Raw genomic sequence first — 20715 nt, 5'->3', positions numbered from 1 at the left:
TGTATCTATTTAAATTTAGAACAGCAAATAAAGTTTTTTGTTTTTTAAATTCAATCAAAAATACTGTTAATCAGCGGCTACAGCAACTTCTCTCTGGTTTTATTCACAAGTTGTAAAACAAATGGATGCAGAATGAAATTCAATAACTTGATAGCACTTTGAATAAACTTTATTATGAACACAACAGCATGATTACCTGTAAACACATTAAAAAAAAAAAAAACAAAACACACAAAAAACCCCCAAAAATAAACCTAATAATAAATACTGACATCTGGCTGCACAAAGTTGCATTAAAATCATATTTAAAAAAAAAAAAGGAAAAAAAGTTACTGATACAAACACTTCACAAAACAGGATACGAACAGTTGCATGTAAGTAGTATATTTTAATTAAATACGGTACGGTATTAAGTTGTTATTTACATCGCAACTGGAAGTATCCATCATCCATCGCTTGGATTAAACTGAAACAGCCTGAATAGACCGCGAATGTTTTTTTGAGAAAACTGCATTACTCATGGAATACTGAGGTAAATGCTTAGCAACCAAAACTAGTTCTTCATAAAATCACTATAAAACTATTAGAAAAACGTATTTGTATTATTCTAATAGTATCTGAGCCCACAGGAGCGGGTTAATCATGTGGTAACGCCTTTTTCGTTACATTAATGTAACTGCATGAGCTGGGCATTACCACACGATTAAGCCCGCTTCTGAGGGCTCAAATGCTTAATTAATCTTCCAATAAGCTCTTTTCAATATAATATTTGATCACACTTTACAATACCATTTCCTATGAAAAGGAAATTTTCCTGAAATCTGTTGGAATACATTATCAACCAACTGGATGCTGCTCTCCCATTTTTTCCTACTCAGTAAGGAACAGTGAAGCATGACAGAGATAACACAAATGATTGACACCTGCCCTAAAACCACTGCTTACTGATGAAATGGTTCTTGGGCTTTATTGACTCGGGAGTTCCATTATTTCCTGGTAAAACACAACAGCAATGCCATTATCCCTTAAATGAATCTTTAACTATTATTTTAAAGGCAGCTGTATAACTAGAAAACTGTTGCAACTTTTATCAATTGTGCAGAAAAGAAACAACTGAAACCATCTAGGGATCATCACAGAAATAACAAATTGGCTGAACAAGCAGCACAGAATACTACAAAGGTAGTTTAAAGACCCTTTCAGCTCTTACCTATTTGTGTGACTCCATCACTGAACACATTTAAACTCTTCTCCTTTTTTGGGTCTTCTTTATCCTTTTCCTGTCCATTAATCTAAAAAGAAAGGGATGTTTCAGCTTTATAAGTTATCAAACAGCAGATAATTCATTCCAGAATAGCATGAGAATGTTTTGAATAAAAGAATGCAGATAGGCTTCAGACGGCTACACTCCAGATACAAAGATACAGCACTGTAATACCTTTGATTCCTATTTCAGTGTAGTCAATGGCAATTTGTAAATACCCAGAGCATTGCCTTTGAGTCTGAGCAGCGCCATTTCAGCTGGGGAGAATGAGCACTGCTGGAGTAGATGTGGTTATACCCTGAAGACATCAGAGCAGGGAGGAGAGTCAGAGAGACTCACAAGGAGAATTTTATTTTTTATTCTGACCAGTTTATGTATGATGGAATTATTGAGTAAAACAGGGAAACTTCTTAAGGCTGGATACAATCAAAGAGATGTATAATTCTGAGTAATTACATTTTTAGTATTGATCTTTAGTAGACATACCTCCACATCAGAACCACTGACAAAAACAGGTTGGGAAACTGAAAGCACTCCATGAACTATTGCATTGATTGCTCTGTAGTTGGCAACCCTTGGAAGGTGAAAGCTTGGTCATATATCAGTTTGATTGAGAATCAGCAGCCAAAAACACACAAGACAAGTCTAGAGAGAATGGCATGGAAATGCTTTGTTTATATGAAAAACCAAAATAGCCATACTTATTACCAATACATCTGAATATTTAAATAACCAAATTGGATCTTAAGTGATTCAAATGATTCAGCTTTGAAAATGTGACTTGGTAACCCATTCCATACCTTCTGTGCAAAAAAGTGTGTCTCCTAGCCTCAGTCCTTTATTTATTTTACTGACATAAACAGTGGCAGATTAATATACAGCTACCATGTAACTGTGGAGTTTTCCAAAAATGTATAGACCTATTTATTAACATTAATTGATTCAATAAAAATGCAGTGCAGTGAGAGTTGCAAAAAATTATATATATATAGTATATATATATAAATATATATATATTATATATATATATATATATATATTCTATATATGCTATCGACTAGTCTTGCTGTTACTAATCTTGACCCACACGTCTAGACCATATCCAATGGAATGCCGAGATTATAACAGATTACTTATTTCATCATGTGCTGTTACAAGCAATAGAGATTTCATTGTCTCGAGAAGACTGTTGGTCAAGCCCTCCTGTGTTGTATACTGTGAATCATCTTTGTGTAGTCTTGGGTTTGCTCTTGCTGTCAGTCCTCTGTCAAAGTTTGTTAAAACTGCTGTCTTAACCAATTAAACTAGCATGCAACAGAGAGATGCAGCATAAAAAACATATTCCAGAATGCGTCAGGGATTCCATTAGCATGACATATTCATATGGGGACAGCTCATTTACTCAAAGGAACGTGCTGCACATCCTCTGAATTCCAGTGCAAAATAGGACTGAGGAGAAACTACCTTTGTTATTTGGGTTTGTTTGAGTTCCTTTTCCTATTCTTTAATCAGCAGCCAGACCAGAAAGCAAATCCTTGCATCCCAATTCAGTGACTTCCTTAATTGCAAAGATTTCTGAGTGTAGTTTGAAATAGAGCCTGAAATAGAGTGAAATAGAGCCTGGCACTGTTAGTACTGCTGACAGATTGATTTATTAACCTGGAGACCGGCACTTAACCAATGATGGGAATGCATAGAGTCAAGTATAACTTAAATCGTAGTCGTAAGTAAATCGTAATTAATTAATTGACTTCAGATAATGCTTGCCTAATTAATGCATTATTTGTTGTCTACTGCCGTGGCATACAGAAAACATTTTACAAAATTCTTCAGAAATGTTAATTTGTAATATAATAATACAGTTTTGACCAGCAACTGAGAAAGGTCCCTCAATATGTTGAATCCCAGGACTGGCAATACAATTGTGTTCACAATGTACACAAGTACAAGAACATGGGGTGCAACTCAGTGTCGAAGTAGAAAAGCTAGCCTTATGGACGTGCCATTAGGTATTTGATCAAAATTGTAACTAGTTAAAATAACTTATTACTTTGCAAAAATGTAACCAGTTAGTTACAGTTACTTCTCAGAGAAATATTTTCATCTGGTCAGATTGTTGCTCAAAATATTCCTTGAAGATCCAACTCTCACCCATTCGTTCCCTCCTCTGATGCTATTGTTTACTAAGATGCTATGAAAAGTGTATTCATGTGACATGCAAGGTTTGACTTGCACTGTTGAAGCGCTTTCTGATTTTCACGTTATGCATCAGATGTAGTACTTTTTTTAACTAACTAAAAATATAACTGTTCATTTACACCTAAACTATAATCCATTACCATATTTCATTACACGTGCTTCTTTTAAGACTGCACATGTGAGATTTAGATGGTGAATAGAAAACACTGAGGAGTCAAAGTGGAATTATTGAATCCGCTATAAGCATATTAAGGAGTGGTTTTGTACCAACAGTGAGACATACCTTTTCAATCATTCCTGCGTTTGTGTCAAGACTGCCATAGTGTTCCTCCGGTGCAGCCTTCTCCACAATGAGGCTGATGCTGTCATCCTTGTCACTCTTTCTTCTCATCATCTCTCAGACTGTCTCCTTTCCCATCAAACAACACACAATAACCCACGAGAGGCCCTCTTGCTCTCATCTGCTCCCTGGCAATGACAACACAGGGTTCAGGTTAACCATGTATTATTGAGGTGAGTTTTTTCCTTCATCAGCTAATCTGTTTTAGGGTGTTATTTTGTGGCAGGGACAGGGTGAAAAGCCTCCCTGCCAAACTAATTGCTTTTATTTAATTATTATTTTTTAATTGTTTTATTGTTATTTAACACCTGCACCTGGCTATCATTGTAAATTAAAGCCAGGTGCAGGGTATATAAGGAGAGCAATCAGTCTGCTCACCACTGCTGTGTGAAAAGCCCCCTTGATTGTGTGGTGGTGGTGGTGGTGAAGAAGAAGAAGAAGAAGAAGAAGAAGAAGAAGAAGAAGAAGAAGAAGAAGAAGAAGAAGAAGAAGAAGAAGATGATGATGATGATGTTGTGTAGTTTTTGTTATTTGTTAAAAACTGTGTGTTTTTATTGTGTATGTTTTAACAGGAAAACAGCTTAGCTGTCCTGTTTTTAGTTAGGTTCCTGGTCTGTTTAGTAAGTGCTTGGGGAGAACTAGGTTTCATTTTTGTTTTTCTTTATTTAGATTTATTAAAAATAGCTCATAAGTGGGAAAATTCAAATGTTGGGTCTACTTTTTAAAAGGGGCAAATGAACCACAGATAGTGATATATATATATATATATATATATATATATATATATATATATATATATATATATGAAAAAGTATTTGCCCCCTGTCTGATTTTCTGCATTTTTTTGACACTGAATAGATCTTCAACCAAAATCTAATATAGATAAAATATATGAGTGAACAAATAACACAAAATTTTGATACTTATTTCATTTATTTATTAAAGAAAGTTATGCAACACCCAATGCCCCCGTGTGAAAAAGTAATCGCCCCCTTAGACTCAACAACTGGTTACTCCATCTTTAGCAGCAATAACTGCAACAAACACTTCCTGTAGTTATTGATCAGTCTCTCACAGCACCGTAGAGGAATTTTGGCCCACTCCTTCATGCAGAACTGCTTCAACCCGAGCATAAACTGATTGTTTCAGGTCCTGCCACAACATCTCAATGTGAAAAGGTCTGGACTTTGACTAGGCAAAAACTTTAACAAATGAAAGAAGCAGACAGGGGGCTCTCATACTCCCTCTATATACTACTAAAACCCACAAAAAGATCTGAACAAATTCAATGTGAAAAATGTGCAAAAATGCAAAAAATCAGACAGGGGGCAAATACTTTTTCACAGCATTGGAGAGAGAGAGAGAGAGAGAGAGAGAGAGAGAGAGAGAGAGAGAGAGAGAGAGAGTAAAAACACTAATGCACACTTACCAAAAAATAAAAAATACAATTTCTAATTGCAATATGATGCACTCAAAATGAATGTGAACATCATAAAAAGGTTTGGGGACAGTAAAAAAAAAAAAAAAGGTAATCTGAAACTACTCTTTGAGAGCACCTACTGCCACAGAACAATGGTGTAACAGCACTGAGAAAGCAAGTCATTGGGTAGTACTGTATGCACAGGAAATGTGTAATATAAGCATCTGGAAAGCATGCTACACTACTACATTACAATGCAGAGTTACTTGTGTAAAAGATTTATTGCACAAGAAAGATCTAATCAATTGTTTTAGTTCACGGTAATTCACAGCACTGTATGTGAAGTGTGTTGTACTACCCTATCATACCTTCCTTGATTTGTATATACAGTATTTCTCTATATAGCCAAGCACTCTGTTTGCCTTTTTAATTGAACCAGAGTATTTAAATACAATAAAATTGTGACCAGCCTGCAAAATTTCACATTTGTGAACATCAAATAAAATTCCACACGTCTCTGCAACCTCTTTTGGCTACTCTACACAAAACTACAGTGACAATGCTGATGATTTAAAAAAATTTGAACAAAGTTAACCAACTGAACAAACATGGGGTTGAATTTACAACATTGCATATATGTTGTTGAGGTGAAATGACTATAAGAAGTATGTCTAGTTAGAAGAAGTATGTATCCTGCCAGAGCAAGCCACAGCTGGATTAAAGCATGTATTTGAATTATTTTTGGGAGTAATCTCAGGGTAACCACAGACAGATGGTTGATACAGTCCAGTATGATTGAGCTGTGAAATGCTCTAAAATGGTATACAGCCATGTGCAAATTTATTACAGCATCTCAAGATATGTCATTTATATACCTACCTGTATGAAAACCTCTTTCAATTTCCAGTCAGTAATTAGTGATATAGAAACAATAAGCTTATGTGTGATAACGTTAGATCACTTGATGTGTAAGCATTTTAAACAACTTTTAAAAAGTTTTACCATTTGTCGCTGTATTCCTTTTCTCTTACTATCTTAAATTAGTTGTATGTGTGGCCTATTAAAGTTATCAGTTATAGGAGATTGTGTGGTCCAGTGGTAAAAAACAAGCGTATAACTAGCAGGTCCCTGCTTCAAATCCCAGCTGAGCCACTGACTCATTGTGTGACCCTGAACCAGTCAATTAACCTTCAGGTCAGATGTTCTTGTAAGTGACTCTGCAGCTGATGCATAGTTCACACACCATAGTATCATATCTTGTAAAGCACTTTGTGATGGTAGTCCACTATGAAAGGTGCTATATAAAGATTATTATTTTCAATTAAATTAGACAATAACTAATTTGCCTATATTGACAATTTTCCAAGATTTTCAGTTACAGTGGTTTCATTTCATATGCACAACACATCAAAACAACAGAAGTAATGGGGTGTTCTAGTAAATAAAAATAAATACCTGCTAATAAAATTACAATAAGAGTTTTAACTTCAGTACAGAACGACAGCCATTTTAGTTTGCAGATCCCTGCAAAGCTGGGCTTCAGTTAGTGAAAGAACACCTCCACAGCAGGACCATGTCTATTCACACTTCTTAGCATTTGAAGGATTATCCCCAAGCTGCACCCGAGGGAGATCACTGTACTGTGGTAAAATCCTGTTTATTCTCCGGCTTGGCTCCAAAAAAACATTGCATGTCAAGGATACAAATGTGACTCACATACTCGCTATGAGCAGCATTTTACACCCATCTTCAGTAAATACCTGTTGGCTCACCCTGTTCTACACCTCTGTGACTGCTGGTCAAAGATGAGTCTTTTAAACATCTCTCTCTCACACTGTAATCAGACAGACAGTCGGAGGGGCTCTGAGGCTCCTCTATCCAGTCCTGTAACCCTGCAGCTCTCCAATCTGCATTTCAAATGAAGGGTTTTTGCACGGGGCCTCTTAATGTCAGGGTGTTAGCGGGTCTGCTGTATTAAAGGCATCATTTTCATAGGTAATATTCTCTGGTATTGTTACGCTGGATGGTCCCTGTTAGGTGTAATTAAAAACGTTTTCCTCCATTTAATATTAAGTTTGTCTTTCACCGTTTTGGAATTGATTTTAAACTTACACACATACATAAACAGTGCTTTGGCATTTTGTGTGTTTTAAACTATACATAAATAAATAAATTAACAAAACACAGGGATTCAAATCTCTGTCTTGAGGGAAGATCTTAATTCTAAAAGCAATTATGAAAGAAATAACAGTACAGGGATTTCAATCTTCACGTCCAGGTGTCCAGGTGTCCAGGTGTCAGTGCTTTAGACTGCTAGGTTGTGCTGACATCCCACATTTCTATTATTTTTTTGTGTGCAAACTAGGTATGCGTCAGTGCTAGAGTTCAAACCTAGTTCATTTTAATAGCTACAAGTATGCTGAGTTGAATATCTGTCTTTATTCACTATAAGTTTATCCTCTTCAACAAATAGAAGTTAAACAAGAATAATGGATAATTACACTGGTAAACAGAAAATTACCATGAAAACCTCAAATTCTTGGTTATGATGGGTAGATAAGATATAGTCAGGAATAGCCAATGGTTCCAATCTAATTACTACGATAGTAAATAGTGAGTAAATGAAAACTTCCCACAATAAAGCTACTGCATCTACCCATTAATACACAACCGAACAGCTGATCTGTTACACTTCACATAACACACAGCATACCTGCAAACACGCTCTTTGTCTCCTACAATGCTATTTATCCAGTTATACCGAATATTAACACATATTTCTCCTCACAACCAAATGTTGCTTTAACCAGCGCAATACTAACAACCCTTGTTTTCCCATGGTAAAAGTGAAGCAAAGTGTAATGAAACATAGAGAAAGCAAGGCAAAGCACAGGTAAGTATTGTAAAGCCTACAGAGGTATGGTAAAGCATATTAAACATGACACTATGGTAATGCACATTTGGGGAAAAGCATGGGAAAACTGCAAAATGACTGTGTACATTTGGTAAACTTTGAAAAGGAAAAAATATCTTGTGGATCATTCTTATATACTCTGTGGTACAAATATGCACAAGTTTTGCTGTCAAGATCTCTGACCACTGAGTTGTTTACAGTTTTGTTATATAATTTATATAATGTTTTTATATAATTGAATACAAAAGCAAAGCAGATTTACACAGATTTAAAACTCAAAAGCTTGTTCTGTCATAAGTTCTGTATTGGTCACCATGTTGGTATTACATCCATGCCAGGGACTAGTAACCCTATTATCCAATTTGACAAATAATCACTCAATTATTTCTTTGATTATTCTGTTTTTCAACCACTCAGCCATGTTCATGTTAAGATTTGATAATGCAAAGTTAATTTAAACAGAATTGAGTATATTACAATATATTCTAGATAACCAAATACATTTTACTTTACAAAGTATATTCAAATATATTGATAAACATGTTAGCCCATATACGAAAAGCAGTAATTATCTACATTTTGTTTAATATATTTCACTACCTACTGTGCAACAAAAATTCAATATGCAATATCTGTACTGTAATACATACGACTCCATATATATATATATATATATATATATATATATATATATATATATATATATATATATATAAGCTGTTTGATACGTTTTTGTAAAAGTAACAAAAAATTTGACTAAAGAAGTTGTCATGTTGTTTTTATTTTCAAGTACAGCATTCAGCGTCTGCATTGACATATTGTAGTTTAGTGCATTGTGCGTCATTAACATAGTAGAAATGTACTTTAAACTGGGTTTTTCTTTGTTCCTGTCCAACAAGTTTAGCTAGACTGGACCCATGAGATATGGCTTTTTATGTCAGCCAATATGTAACTGTATATCTGCATAGCCTTTTCTGTAATGGCACAGCTAGCATTGCATTGTTGCCAATGCGCTACTCCAACAGTGTGATGATCCCATTTTCAGGGATATTATTACCTATCAAATTTACATTTCTCATACAAAGTAAATTGAAGAACTTACCTTTCAAAGCTGCTTGCAGAGTCAACTGTTTTGAGTCTGCCGGTGTCCTTTTTTATATACAAGGAAACTGTCTAACTTCACTTGAAAAACAAAGAAGGAAAACCCTTTTCCTATCCCTTTCAGGAGAGAAGCATTTAGGGAAAGCTGTTGATAGTGTTATCAGCATGGCCTATTCAGCCAGCCCTTCCCTTATTTGGTGTGAAGATACTGTTCTAAAATGGAAAGCTAACTTTCCCAGCAATAGCACGAAATGGGAGGACCAGGCTGTACAAATACAGGCGACTGTCTTACTGGGAGCACCGGTCTACCATAAGAGACTGGGTGAAATGCACATATTAACTGCATTTTATGGATTACATATTTTAAAATGTTGTATTTTGATACTGGTTTGTTTTCTATGCAGGACTCCAAAATATGATGTAATCTTGAACTGAGAAGGACTTAAAACAATATTTGATCTTTATTTTCACAATATTTAATATCTACCATGTTTTTATTACTGTTTCTGCTTAGAGTATCATTCACCAAGATTACTAACTATTCCAGCAAAAATGTCTTCCTCCTTCATGTACAGATATATATAAAAAAATTGGTTCAAATGGTCTATAAATAAACAATTTAATAGACCCTAAATTAAACTACTTTTTTGCTGTAGTTTTGTAGAATTAAAATGGTAAAAACAAACTAGATTGTATTAAACATTTAAAAAAATACAATTTTTTTTTTTTTTTAGAGCAACAGCCCCATCTTCAGTGTAAATGGCTGAATAACATAGATAGGAATAATGTGTACATGTACAGTGCCTATAGAAATATAAACCTTAAAAGATAAGAAAGCCAAGCATCACTGTTGAACACAGAAGAAACATCAGAACCTGGCAGAGCTGGTGAGAAAAAAAAAAGAAAAAAAATTCATAGAAGGTAAATGATTTTATTTTTTAATGCAATTCTTGACAGTTGCTGGGAGTATGATGTCCAACATGGTACAGTAGTGGTCCCAAGAACTGACACCCTATAATTGTTTATACTTATCTGTCTAAAGGCCTTGTTGCTACTGACTGTGACTTTCATTCACAGAACTTTTAAAATTACATATCTATTTTACCATCAATCCAAAATAAAAACAAGCAATGATACATTTAGCGAAGAAAATTGTTGATCATAAGTCCTGACCCATACAGGGTCTCCTAAAATTGGTAAGCGCAAATCTGATTAATCACAGTGCTGCGTCTTGTCAGAACATGCTCAAGATTTTTTTGCTGCGATGAGTGGACGTTCTAAATTGGAGAGAATAGTCAAGGGTAAAATAATTGGGCACTCAAAATTTATTTATTTATTTACCTAAACTTTACCTCTGAATACAAGTCAAATAGTCAAACTAAATTGATAGGGATAATGGATTATTTCTGAAATGTGTATGGGATATCCCTATATATATATATATATATATATATATATATATATATATATATATATATATATATATATATATATATATTTGAGACAACAGTAGTTACCTAGAAATTGGAGTTGGAGAAGGAACGATAAAAATGTTATTAAATTTCCTTGTTCATCGGTCTTACTTTTAGGTTGGGTGCTGATCATATTTTAAAAATGATCAGCACCTGTCATCTAAACAATCAAGACTATACCAACCCACGCTGAATAGGTTACAATCTATAGCAGGGGTCTCCAACCCTGGTTCTGGAGAGCACCTATCCAGCAGGTTTTATAGATGTCTTTACCTCATCAGTGGCTAAAGATCTGGAACTAATTAAGCCAATCATTGGTTCAATTAAATAACTGAGTGATTGAAATGAAAACCAGCAGCCACAGTAGCTCTCCAGAACCAGGGTTGGAAACCCATGAGCTATAGTTTCCACTATATTTCTTCCAATACTTAATAATTGAAAAAGAGCTAGACTCAGCAGGTCAGACTTTTTAAAAATTGTATAACTCAATCCATTGTACATTTGGCAATAATTTGCTTAGATTGCTGATCATGTTAGAAACAAGTCTCTGTAAGAACTGTTTCAAATTGATCATTTTATGTGGGATTATAAACACTATTATACAGATCGATAACCCTAAGGCTAATTCAGTATTATAGTCTCAGTGTCTTTTATTGTACTGAAAATGCCATAAGGTGTTTCATATGGGCATACATAAGACAGCTGTGCTGCAAAACATATAGAACTTATAGTAGTTATCTTTCCTTCCCTACAGGTGTTTACACTGCATAGAGTTCATCCTTGTGTATTCTTTCAATATGTTTGTTCACTACATTCAATTCCTGCTTTGTGTGGCTTGTTTCCTAAGAGTTGTGATTTTAAATAAAACTGTGTTTGCTGGATATGTACACGCTTTTCCAGGCTAGCAATTGCTGAGAATTATTTCAGTGCACATTTTCTTTTTTTCAAATGTCTGTTCAGTTGTCCATATCCAGACTGTATCTTGAGGCAGTCTTATTTTAAAACAAATTCCATAGAAAATAGAAACAGTATCAAGTAACTTATCTATTTTAATTGAAAAATGTTCTTCATGGCAGACCCTGCCCCCGCTCCCCAGGGACCAGTCCTTCCTTTATGTCTGTGGACACTAATCTCTGGAAAGCTGGGATGAAAACACCCAACCTCATCAAACAGCAGAGTGCTAGGCAGGCATGTTTCTTACGCTGAGTTTGGTTAGAATGTATTAATAATTTAATAAATAAGCAGACACAGCAAAGTAAGAGACACTCGTAAGCTCATTCCAGGAACTAGTCGGTGTGCATTGTGTTTAAAGGCCTTGGTTCGGGCTCAAGCGCAGGATATAAACCAGGTGCACGTGCAGACACTGGATATTCAGTGTCCTTCAGAGAGAAGGACAGGGGGCCTGGCAGGTCAGAAACGGATGAAGGTAGCATCAATCTGTCGCACAGTGGGTAGGGCTAGCATGATTTTGCGCCGATATTGGGGGTCTTTCTGTAGTGGGTTCCTTTCCAGGTACACCGTCTCCAGGGAATGAGCATTCTTCAGCTCGTCCAGGTCCCCCCAGTTTTCTATCTGGTTGTCATTCATCTGCCAGGAAAAGACAATGAGACAGTGACTTAACTACTGTATCAGGCAAAACATTGCCCTTCCATGTAGTTTCTCCTGGCAGTATTCCTGTGACTTGTTTATTTTTCATTGCTGGGGTCAACTTGGCCCCAAGTTCATCCCCTTCAATGTACCCAAAGGTCCACCTACTCACCCAGAATTCTTGAAGCTCTGTTAGATGACTGATATTTTCAATTTTCTTTATTCTATTTGCAGCAATATCCAATGTGGTCAGCTTTTTCTAACACAGAAACAAAGGCATAGTCACAACTTCTCTTTCTATTAAATTATATATAACAGCATACTGACCCTGGACGACATTAAGTCTGTGGTGTGATGTAAATGGACACGTGTAGACACATATTAGAACAAATGTCCATGAAAAATTAGATAAAAACAAATAGCTTCCATTAGCATGTATTTTGAGAACCTCAATAATTAGAGGAAAAGAACTTGCAATATACTGTCCTATGCATATGTACAAATGTGACCCAATGTACATTTGCAACTTCTTGACTAAATAACATTCACATTTATTACAATGATAAATCATAATACAGCACAAATGATAAGGCCAAGGTTGTTTGTGGTAAAGGTGCTAGGGGTGTCAACATTAAGTCCTGGGCTTGCAAGCAGTGAGCAGTTATCCAATACAACAAGGTTACATTCATGGAAAGGCATAAATGAAGAAAAATGGATTATCATAAATTAAGAAACCATTTTCCTAAGCCTCCATTTTCCCCAACCTGTGTGAGCTTATTAATAAGCCTTTTAATTTAACTTTGACTAATTAATGTCCATGCCAGGTTTCATCACAATTGTGCCTCCAAAATACTGCTGTCTCTGGAAATGCATATAATAATATCAGGGTTCATACAGTTCTTCCAATGGAAATTTCAAGGACTTTTCAAGGGCCATCAAGGGCCACTTTAACAATTTCAAGACTCTAATTTAAGGAGTTTAACAGTTTTCAATGTTGATGCTGCTAATAACCAACTGTAAAAATAAGGCCTAGACCCTCTCTCTCTCTCTCTTTTTCTAAACTTACCTTTAGCGTGGCTTGACACTGCAGATTCACCCACTGCAGATAAGTCGATTGATTTTTTGCAAGTAATACAGTAGACTTTGCTTGGATTCTTCACGTTTATTTATCCAAGATTTGGATTTTTCTATTTCCAGCCATCTATCGTTAGATATACATTTCCACAGCATAATAATTCAGTGTACGAGAACAGTACTGTAGCATTCAGTGAACTGCACCACCATGCTCCCTCTTACAGGGTTCACAGCCCCCTTGAGCCAGTCGGACTTTCCCGCATAGCGGGGGTCAGCCCAGGTGCAGAGGTGCATCTATACCAATCTACTGATGCTGACCTTGCAGCTTGCAACAGTACGTTTCAGCTTCTACAGAGGGAATTAATGGCAGGGATTTATTTTTTTAATATTCAGTACTATTACATTTATTTATGATTGGGGTCAAATTTAAGGTCACAAAAATGTAGTACTTAAGAAACCATTTCACAGAATGTAACAAAATATATTAGACATCACAAATTCAAGTACTTGATAGCACCTTGTAAAGATGTTAAGTAGTTTTAAAACCAGGAACAGGCTACTAAAAATTCAGACTTTCAACGGTTTTAAGGGCCTGTGCAAACCCTGTAATATTGTATGCACCCACACCTTGGCCCCAGACTCACATTGTTTTCCAGCCCCTCAATGACCTCAATCCCATTGTGGCTGAGGTAAAGCTCACGCAGGTTCATCAAGCACTGCAGACCCTCTATCCTGGTGATGCAGTTACTCTGCAATGAGAGAACTTGAGCAATAATCACAGACCTGAGGCTGAGCGCTGAACAAGTGGCTCCACACACAGAGCAGGTCTCAAATAACAGATTCTGAATCATCAATAGACTTTTGAAAGCAGTTTTAAGGTGGTGGCTCAGTACCTGTATACTGAGGACCGTCAGGCTGGCGAGTCCATCGAGATTCTGTAACTTTGTGATCTTGTTTGTCCCCAGAAACAAACTGTCCAGGTGTGATAAGTTCTCAATGTTCTCTATGACCTGAAAACAAGACCACCTTCTTCAGAACCTTGTTGAGTCTTTCACTTCCTCCATAAAGCAGTACCTGCACAGATTCTGCTGTAGCTGAAGCATATATTCTCACCCTTATTCTTGTGCGGCTCATTTTTGCTTTCTAGACTCTGATTCAAGTGAAGCCAGCTGACCTGACATTGATGAGGTGGGATTGTATTGAAGGGAACACAAGAAGTTAATAGGGGGAGAAAACAAAAGTGAAAAAAAAGTCTGGAAAACAATATAGTCACAATGATCACGTAAAGCCATGGTTAATATGCCAAGCACAATTACCATGGCAAGTGTTTGTCACCTCCCACAACTGTGTGTGTTGGGCCAACACGGGCAGCCAAGAGAGCACTGATCCCATGTGACCTATCTGCATGATGTTCTACTTGAGAAACATGAATCCTGAAACATATTTATTGAGTCTGGAGTTTTTTGAGCACAGGTCATGTCACTAAGCAAGACAGCAACTTTAGATTGCTGTTAACATCAATAGTTGTTTTAATATGTGCGCAGACAGAGCATGTTTGTAGAACTTAACAGAAACGCACACAATGCAATATTGAAAATGGAAAAAAACGAATATAAAAAATGGAATAAAAGTGCTTCCTCATGTATGCTGGGATTATAATGATTAACTTCATTCAAAATGATACGTAAATAACTAAGACACCAGAAGTGCTGGCATTTCAAAGTAGAGGCTGCACCAAATAGTTGACTTGTTGAATAGTAAAGAAACTGGCAGTGGACTAAAAAGGAAGATTCGTAATGCATTATCTATAGAAGTGTCTGTGTTTCATGTCAATAAGGAAGCAGTGAGCAAGTCATTCCTTTCTTCTCATTTGAAATTTTATCTTTATTGTGGTAGATTACTTTGTTTTAAAGACTTAATTTTCACTCTGAATACAGTGAAGCCTGTTTATCTTACCACCACACTGTAGATTCAGTCTGTGCAGCAGGCGTTTGGATACTACCTGACCATGTTTCAGCTGGGAAGCTAATTTCACAGGGAATCTACCGTGTGGCAGCAGGTTAACTTCATCAAAATAAATATAAACCAACAACAGAAAAATCATAAAGTGCTTGCAAGAATGGTTTTTTTCAGAAAGGAAATGTTGGTTATTACACTTTATGTGTTGGGTAAAAGTTCCAGGAGGCATTCTGGAATCAACTTTGCATTCACTTAAATGACAGAATTACTAGTCTAATGGCACTGTTGCAATTATGCCATGCTGTGCTGCTTGACATAAGGAAAGTAATACTTGCTTTAATAAACCATGCACTGTGTTGTTTAATCTCGCTCTCTTTTGGGGCTCATTGGTTATTCATTAATCCTCTTTAATGGAATAAATACACAACTCCATGAATGTTTCAAAATATGAAATACACTTGTTAACATTACAAACTGAAAATAAACATCAGGTATTTAACAGAATACCTTTTAAGTAAATTATTTTTCCCCTCATTGCATCAAATCCCCACACAGTTCATGAGATCCAAAGGTTCAGTGGACGTCCTCCAATCCCACAACCAAGCCAGCTTCCTCTTTTTTTACACTCAGTAACTCGAGAGAGCTCCCAGTGAGCTCCCTAACACCCCCAATGTGACGATCCCTTTGAAATCGCCAGCTCAGCTCATTCAGAAAGCCCAGCTCCTCCAGGTTCTCAATCTGCTTGATCAGGTTCTGACGCCGGCTCAGGATCTACGGAGAACCTCATTAATCAGGGAAGCCTGCTCAATAACTAAAGGACAGTAGTTACTGGAATCACTGCTGCACTGTGTAGTGTCAAAGCTAGCATGGGTACTAAACACTAGAAATGAAACCAACCTTTGCCTTTTGGAGCACCTCAAGGCCCTCTATTTTCCCGATTCGACAGTGAATCAAATCCAGAACCAGTCAGACTCAGTACACCGCTAAAGCTGTGCATCAAGCCTGCAGCCAATCGACAATCTGACCTTGTTGCAGCGTGCAATCACACACTTTTACTCTGCAAGCATCCCGGCACTTGTACATTGATGTATGTATGCAGATGGAAAGAGTACCTCCAAGGCATGTTGCCCTTGATATATATGTACTGTGCCTATCCGTTTTAGTGCCTGTAAACCTTAAAATGCAAATGACAGAGCACCTCAACATCACTAAAATTGCCCAAAAATAAATATTGTAGCTGTGTGTAGTCAATCTAGAGGCACAGCTTTGATCTGGTTAGTCACTGAAATCTTGTGACATATTTTAAGCAATTCAGTGAGATGGTGGCAGGTTTCAAATGGAATTCCTGTACAGAGTGAAATAGGTTCTTTACCAATTCTGCTTCAGAAGACTGTTCTATATAAATTAACCCACAATAGCCTAGAACTATTTATTGAATATAAAACTAACTGAAAAAACATTCTTTAAATAACTCAAGTTCAAGCTTTGTGAATAGATTGCATTATATCTTAAATTACCATTATTACAAACATGGACATATACACAATACGTTATACTGTATATAATACTGTAATCGACTAGTGCAGTAAAAGGTTATTTTACTGTAATGCGTTCCATTACTCCTGCAATGAAAAGGCCATGAGTAGTGTTGTAGGAATTTTTACACCCTCACTCACCTCAGCTTCGGGGTCAAGAATTATAGTTTCCATGTCAACAGGTGACTCTTCTTTTGCTACAGGTAAAAAAAAATTAAATTAAAAAATAGAGAGGTTAATAATCCCAATATTTACACACATTTACTGGTGCTTATGCAGCCCATCTGGCTACTATAGAGAGAGGAAAACATAGTGGCGTCTATACTGCCACTGATAAACAATGGTGTAACTGCTGTCCTGGGCTCAATTTGAACTAGCACGCTTGGATATCGATGCTAGGATGCTGAGCCTTCAATAACATTAATTAAGGGACTCCACTAAAAATAAACAGCTGTCGCCTTATCCTGGATGCCATGGTGAAAGACCTCAGTAGAGAAAAATCACACAGCAGTGAGCCAATGCTTTTAAACTTGTCATTCTTTCCCTCTTCAAATTTCTGTGGCCCTGTGATTGTTGCTCTGAATGAGAATCTTTGCTGCAGCTATGTCAGCTTGTAACTCAGCCAGAAGGGAGTTGGTCAGTGCCGGCCCTGTCTATCTGCACAGGGTCGGGGGGGGGAAGTTGATTTCAAAACCCAATGTCGAGCAACGTGAACAACGATTGAATTGTTTTTGCTCCCTGTGAGCAGCATCATTAGAAAAGTTCTGACTTACACGCCAGTGCCACTAACCAATGATCAGCCATAGACATTATACCTTGACCTCAATAAGGTCAAGGGGTGCTCTTGGAACAAAAACGGGCTTTCCTTCGTTTCCCTTGTAATGTTACGGTTACAGACTTGGGAAAAATATATTTCCCATTATCCTCTTGCTCACTGGTAATTCCATCTCAGTAACATGTGAGCAAGAGGATGATGGGAAATGTAGTTCTGAGATACCCATGCAGGTAGATGTGAAGCCACCTTGAGGCAAAGAACGCAATTTAAAAGTTTACAAAAAGTGGTCAAAATGTAAGAAAACCAAATAATAATAATTAAAACAATACACACACCTTGCGTAAACAGTTGTAGCAACACATGGGAACATGCAACACAATAAAATAAAAAAAAGTCCTTTAAGGTGAAAATCTGTAACAAACTGTGTTCTCCAGAATGGCCCATTAAGTCTATCAGCCCCGCTATCAAACAGATCTTCTGTCTTCGCATTGTGATTGAACGAGATTTGTTACAGGGAGATGCAGATTTTATATATTACATAATTCATGTTAAAAAACACCATTTACATATCAAATCAATCCAGTCATGTCAGCGCAGCGTATACACGAAAAAGGCTGATAAATATTGCATGTGGAATCTTGCAATGGTGACTAACAAAACTGGTACATCATTCCATGCAGTACTACACAGCAGGGTAGCAGCAAATAGTCAACTAGTCAAAGAGATAAGCGACAGTTCACCTCAGAAACTGGTACTCGACTAGCAAAGCATGCGGTTTCAGACAGACAGAACAGCAGTTGGGTTGTAATCCATTAACATATAAATTGCATTTTAGACCTTTTTTTAAAAAAATTAATAAAAAATAAAGCCGTTTTAAAATATACTTCACAAACAGCAAATTTCTCAAAACCACATTATCAAATACATGATTTATAAATATGTTATTTAAAGTGGTGACTAGTTGACCTAGTCAAATACTTTTACCCCAGATATTTCACTCTGTCGTTGTACCCCTTTGGGCTTTAAGTGAGCAAGCCTACATTGGAAGTTTCAGTAATCAGACGGTTTTATTTTGTTTCTATGTGCTTATTCATATGCCTCCCCAAACCGCATAATGCTCTGTATTATAAAAAGCCGAACTCACCTCCAATACCCTGCTGTGCAGAGTCAGATTCTCGATTCAGTCCCTTCTTCCCCTCGTCATCACCAGACTCGACTCGCCTGTCAACTAACACAACAGCCCAGCACTGAGACCCACACACATGTAAATACAGGCTGCTCAAGATAGAAGAGTTTCCCTAATATTATTGTAAATACTGTACTGGCAAAACATTGAAACATGACAAGTCCTTATATGATATAATATTTTAAGAGGTGATACATGACCAATAAAAATGTAACTACTGCATTGCAACTTAGACTATATCAAACAGCACTTCAATGATGAAGAAATTTGTCAAGTATGAATGGATTAGACCTCAGTATGGACTGTGTTCTGATGTCTGATACCACATTACTTATATCAACAATGTGTTCCCTGCAGCAAAGAAACCGCACAAAAGCTGTGGAGGAGGACAAGCCTGCGTTTTCCCCAAGATATCCACTAGGCGACTATTCATCCGGGGCGGTAAACCGGTCAGTTCAGTAACTTCTGCCAAAACGTGACTTCCCCAGGCAAGTTCACATACACGCATCATTACATTAGCGTAGTATATACACGACTTTATCATATGGAACAATCAACTTTGTTCCAAATGCCCTCACAAAATGTTTTCATATTAATATCAACAAATGAAAGGGGAACATCGAAATTAATTAACAGTGTAAGTGACGAAACTGCAATATTTTGGAAAATAACCAGGTAACATTTTTTAAGTTAATACATATTTTAAAACAACAAAATAATAATTGTACCTCTCCTCTCATTAATAGCAATCGAGGTTAAACTCAAGTATAACACTGACCCTGTTTATCACCACTGTGAAGATTCTGATTTCTCACTTAGTCCCCAAAATGAATGAACTGCATCATGATCATGTATTGACCAAACTTACATCAGCAAGGAATGATAACACAATCACAGATTACGATGGTCCGCCTAGGGTGTTTTTAACCTTCAAACCTAAAACGGACACTTGTGGAATGTATCCACGCCAATTATCACATACTACAATAATCATATTATCAGAAGACACATTATTGGTAATGTGTTTATTTATCCTCACCCCCCATATCCTGCGGTTCTCCTACAGACGCCATTATTCTTTGGCTCCTCCTCCTAAAACTGTTCAAAGTGTAGTTTTTCAAACAAGCAACCTATACCTGTGGACTACAATTTGCTATATAAACCTTTATTTTATTCAAATGGTATTGTTTTTCGTTGCTGATATATTAAACGTCAGGTTGATCCTACACGGCTCTTATTCAATACATTTGTTATCCTTAATTTGCTAGACAGTGCTATAATAATCAGTTAAACAAGTAACAAGTTATAAACACACCGAATATTGAATACATGTATAACGTCAGCTGGGTCACTCACTGCACACAACGATCTGGCTGAGCTAATATCTGTCCCATTATATTAGTACATTAAACAAATATATTAGTACATTAGACAAATACGTTACTAACTGTGATTTTAAACCGAATGGACTAAATACGTTTGCATTTAGTTAATAGATGTCACTGACAAAGTGACTGTATTGGACTTGAGTGAGATCTTAAAATATAAGACTTGAAAAATGATTTTTTTTTTTTTTTTTTTTTTTTGCGTTTTTTTGGAAGATTGTGTGGACACCGCTTGTGTACTGTCACGCTGCAGGATATGTCAATTCATGCTTGCTTCCAGTAGCAATTAGTTTCACCGTCCGCGGCCCTCGGTCTGTTTACATCATAGATAGCTGACCCTTAATGCCCGTTTGCACTGGAGCTGTGATCCAGTTTGAAACATATACGTAAGGAACTGTCCTTACTTTAATTCTGTTGTCCGTTTGCTTCTACGTACACCGCCTTTACCTAAATGCTAAACTGATTGGTCAGATTCTTTATTATCCACTACCGCTACAAATCAAG

The 20715-nt window shown here is 36.6% G+C and overlaps 2 protein-coding genes across 5 annotated transcripts in view; both read right to left on the bottom strand.

Moving 5' to 3' along the window:
- The window catches only part of ano7 (anoctamin 7), a 43607-nt gene extending 34170 nt beyond the window's left edge, over positions 1-9437 (bottom strand). The window contains exons 1-3 of one of the 2 annotated variants that reach the window (XM_041271292.1): positions 9240-9437; positions 3747-3931; positions 1211-1292 (exon numbers count right to left, since the gene is read on the bottom strand). In XM_041271292.1, the coding sequence (XP_041127226.1) occupies positions 1211-1292; positions 3747-3857 (193 nt within the window). In that variant the 5' untranslated portion in view covers positions 3858-3931; positions 9240-9437. The remainder of the gene's footprint in view (positions 1-1210; positions 1293-3746; positions 3932-9239) is intronic. The other variant, XM_041271291.1, reaches the window with a different exon arrangement.
- Positions 9438-11033: 1596 nt separating this feature from the next.
- Positions 11034-19918, bottom strand: LOC121326422 (protein phosphatase 1 regulatory subunit 7-like). Of its 3 annotated transcripts, XM_041269677.1 has the most exons (7): positions 19866-19918; positions 18785-18868; positions 17007-17062; positions 14265-14381; positions 14016-14120; positions 12470-12556; positions 11034-12297 (listed from the first exon to the last, which is right to left on the bottom strand). In XM_041269677.1, the coding sequence occupies exons 1-7, from the start codon at positions 19897-19899 to the stop codon at positions 12121-12123; spliced, it is 660 nt and encodes a 219-aa protein (XP_041125611.1). In that variant the 5' UTR covers positions 19900-19918; the 3' UTR covers positions 11034-12120. The 3 variants fall into 3 exon arrangements, with proteins under 3 accessions (XP_041125611.1, XP_041125609.1, XP_041125610.1); XM_041269675.1 differs by having other exon boundaries at positions 14016-14381; XM_041269676.1 differs by lacking the exon at positions 19866-19918 and adding an exon at positions 19695-19854 and having other exon boundaries at positions 14016-14381.
- Between the last annotated feature and the right edge of the window lie 797 nt (positions 19919-20715).

The sequence above is a fragment of the Polyodon spathula genome, chromosome 14, assembly GCF_017654505.1.
Source record: "Polyodon spathula isolate WHYD16114869_AA chromosome 14, ASM1765450v1, whole genome shotgun sequence".
NCBI lineage: Eukaryota > Metazoa > Chordata > Actinopteri > Acipenseriformes > Polyodontidae > Polyodon > Polyodon spathula.
This window is presented reverse-complemented; position numbering and strand designations above follow the sequence as displayed.

Bases quoted from the DNA above. Each gene is read 5' to 3' on its own strand.
- LOC121326422 (XM_041269675.1), bottom strand. From the start codon at position 19,899: ATGGCGTCTGTAGGAGAACCGCAGGATATGGGGG. The intron at 18,869-19,865 runs GTGAGGATAAAT...CTGTTGTGTTAG, and splicing joins AGAACCGCAGGATATGGGGG to TTGACAGGCGAGTCGAGTCT. The intron at 12,298-12,469 runs GTGAGTAGGTGG...TTTTCCTGGCAG, and splicing joins CAGAGCTTCAAGAATTCTGG to ATGAATGACAACCAGATAGA.